Source organism: Trachymyrmex cornetzi, unplaced genomic scaffold (assembly GCF_001594075.2).
Source record: "Trachymyrmex cornetzi isolate Tcor2-1 unplaced genomic scaffold, Tcor1.1 scaffold159, whole genome shotgun sequence".
Taxonomy (NCBI): Eukaryota; Metazoa; Arthropoda; class Insecta; order Hymenoptera; family Formicidae; genus Trachymyrmex; species Trachymyrmex cornetzi.
Window position 1 is genome coordinate 325,843 of NW_017296190.1, and position 1,295 is coordinate 327,137.

General features: G+C 33.8%; 1 protein-coding gene across 1 annotated transcript in view; it reads right to left on the reverse strand.

Moving 5' to 3' along the window:
- LOC108758539 (zinc finger protein 239-like) overlaps positions 1–638 on the reverse strand; it is a 10,860-nt gene extending 10,222 nt beyond the window's left edge. The window contains 2 exon segments of the mRNA XM_018503542.1: positions 32–68; positions 442–638. Coding sequence (XP_018359044.1) covers positions 32–68; positions 442–638 — 234 coding nt within the window.
- Positions 639–1,295: the final 657 nt, after the last annotated feature.

The window sequence follows — 1,295 nt, forward strand, 5'->3', positions numbered from 1 at the left end:
CCTGCGTCGATGCTATTAATACGTCCAGTACCCCAGTTAGTTGAGCGATAACGTCAGCTGTACCATGTCTGGGGAAAAAGTAAATAAAATAAAGAAATAAAATATGTAGGCGTTTTTTTTAATTTTAGTGATAAATTTCAATATGAGAATGATGGAATATTGTCTAGGAAACTTTCATATTGTTGAAATAATGTTTTAAAAGATTAATATTATATCATCGTTCTCTCTCTTCACGTTTCAAATAAATAAATAAAATATATAAAGATAAACAACTGGATGAATCTATAAATGAAATGATATAATTGATAATATTAACCCATCTGAGTAAACAAATTTTATCTATAATATTATTTCTATTAACTAAATTTCGACCTCAATGGTTTTCTAGTCTCATACAGCTTTAATGCCAATCAAGTATTGAATTAATAATTTAATACTTACGATCTTTCTAGCAACTCGTTATTGGCGCAAACATCGTAAGTGACCGTCAGTAACCCTGGCTCATGATGATCCGCGTTTGCAGCAGCGGTCTGCAGATCACGCCCACTCTCCATCAATTGGTCACTCTGTTGCGCCAACAATTGCGCCAAAATATTAATGTTATTTAAATTATATAAAAGAATATCAATGTTTGCCATTTTTCGCTAACTGACTGGCAACTGACTGGCAACAAGCAAACTCAATAAGCAAACTGACGACCGTGGAAGCTGTGCGGAAATTTATAGTAAAAATGTACGTGACATAGTAATATCATTTTGAAAAGAATCCTCGGACCAAGTATAGTACCACGTGCAAAAGTTTATACCTCAGCTGAAAAGTATATCTCACATCCGAGATTTCATGGAGAAACTTCAGCATTTTATTAGTTACAATTAGATCATCATCATTATCATGAATTAATATATCAGCGGCAAAGTACCAAAAAAATGTAAAAGTGTGCGTCTCAGTCAAAACTGTATGAGAAGAAGTCGCGCTTGAAAGATTCTACCACCTCAGCACTGTTATCCATTGTAGCTCTTCACATTGAAGCGCAGTCAAACTTATCAAACCGCTATCAAACGGCTATCGAACCGCTATCGAACCGCTATCGAACCGCTGTCAAACAGCTATAAACAGCTATCAGACTGGTATTTAACAGCTATAAACAGCTATCAGACTGATATCGAACCGCTATCGGTCCATTTCAATACCTATCTGTTATATTTATTTTAAATATCTACAGATTAGGGTGGCGAAAATAAAAACATATTAATGTAAGATAACATAGATTTTATTTAAAAATCTTACAATTCTTC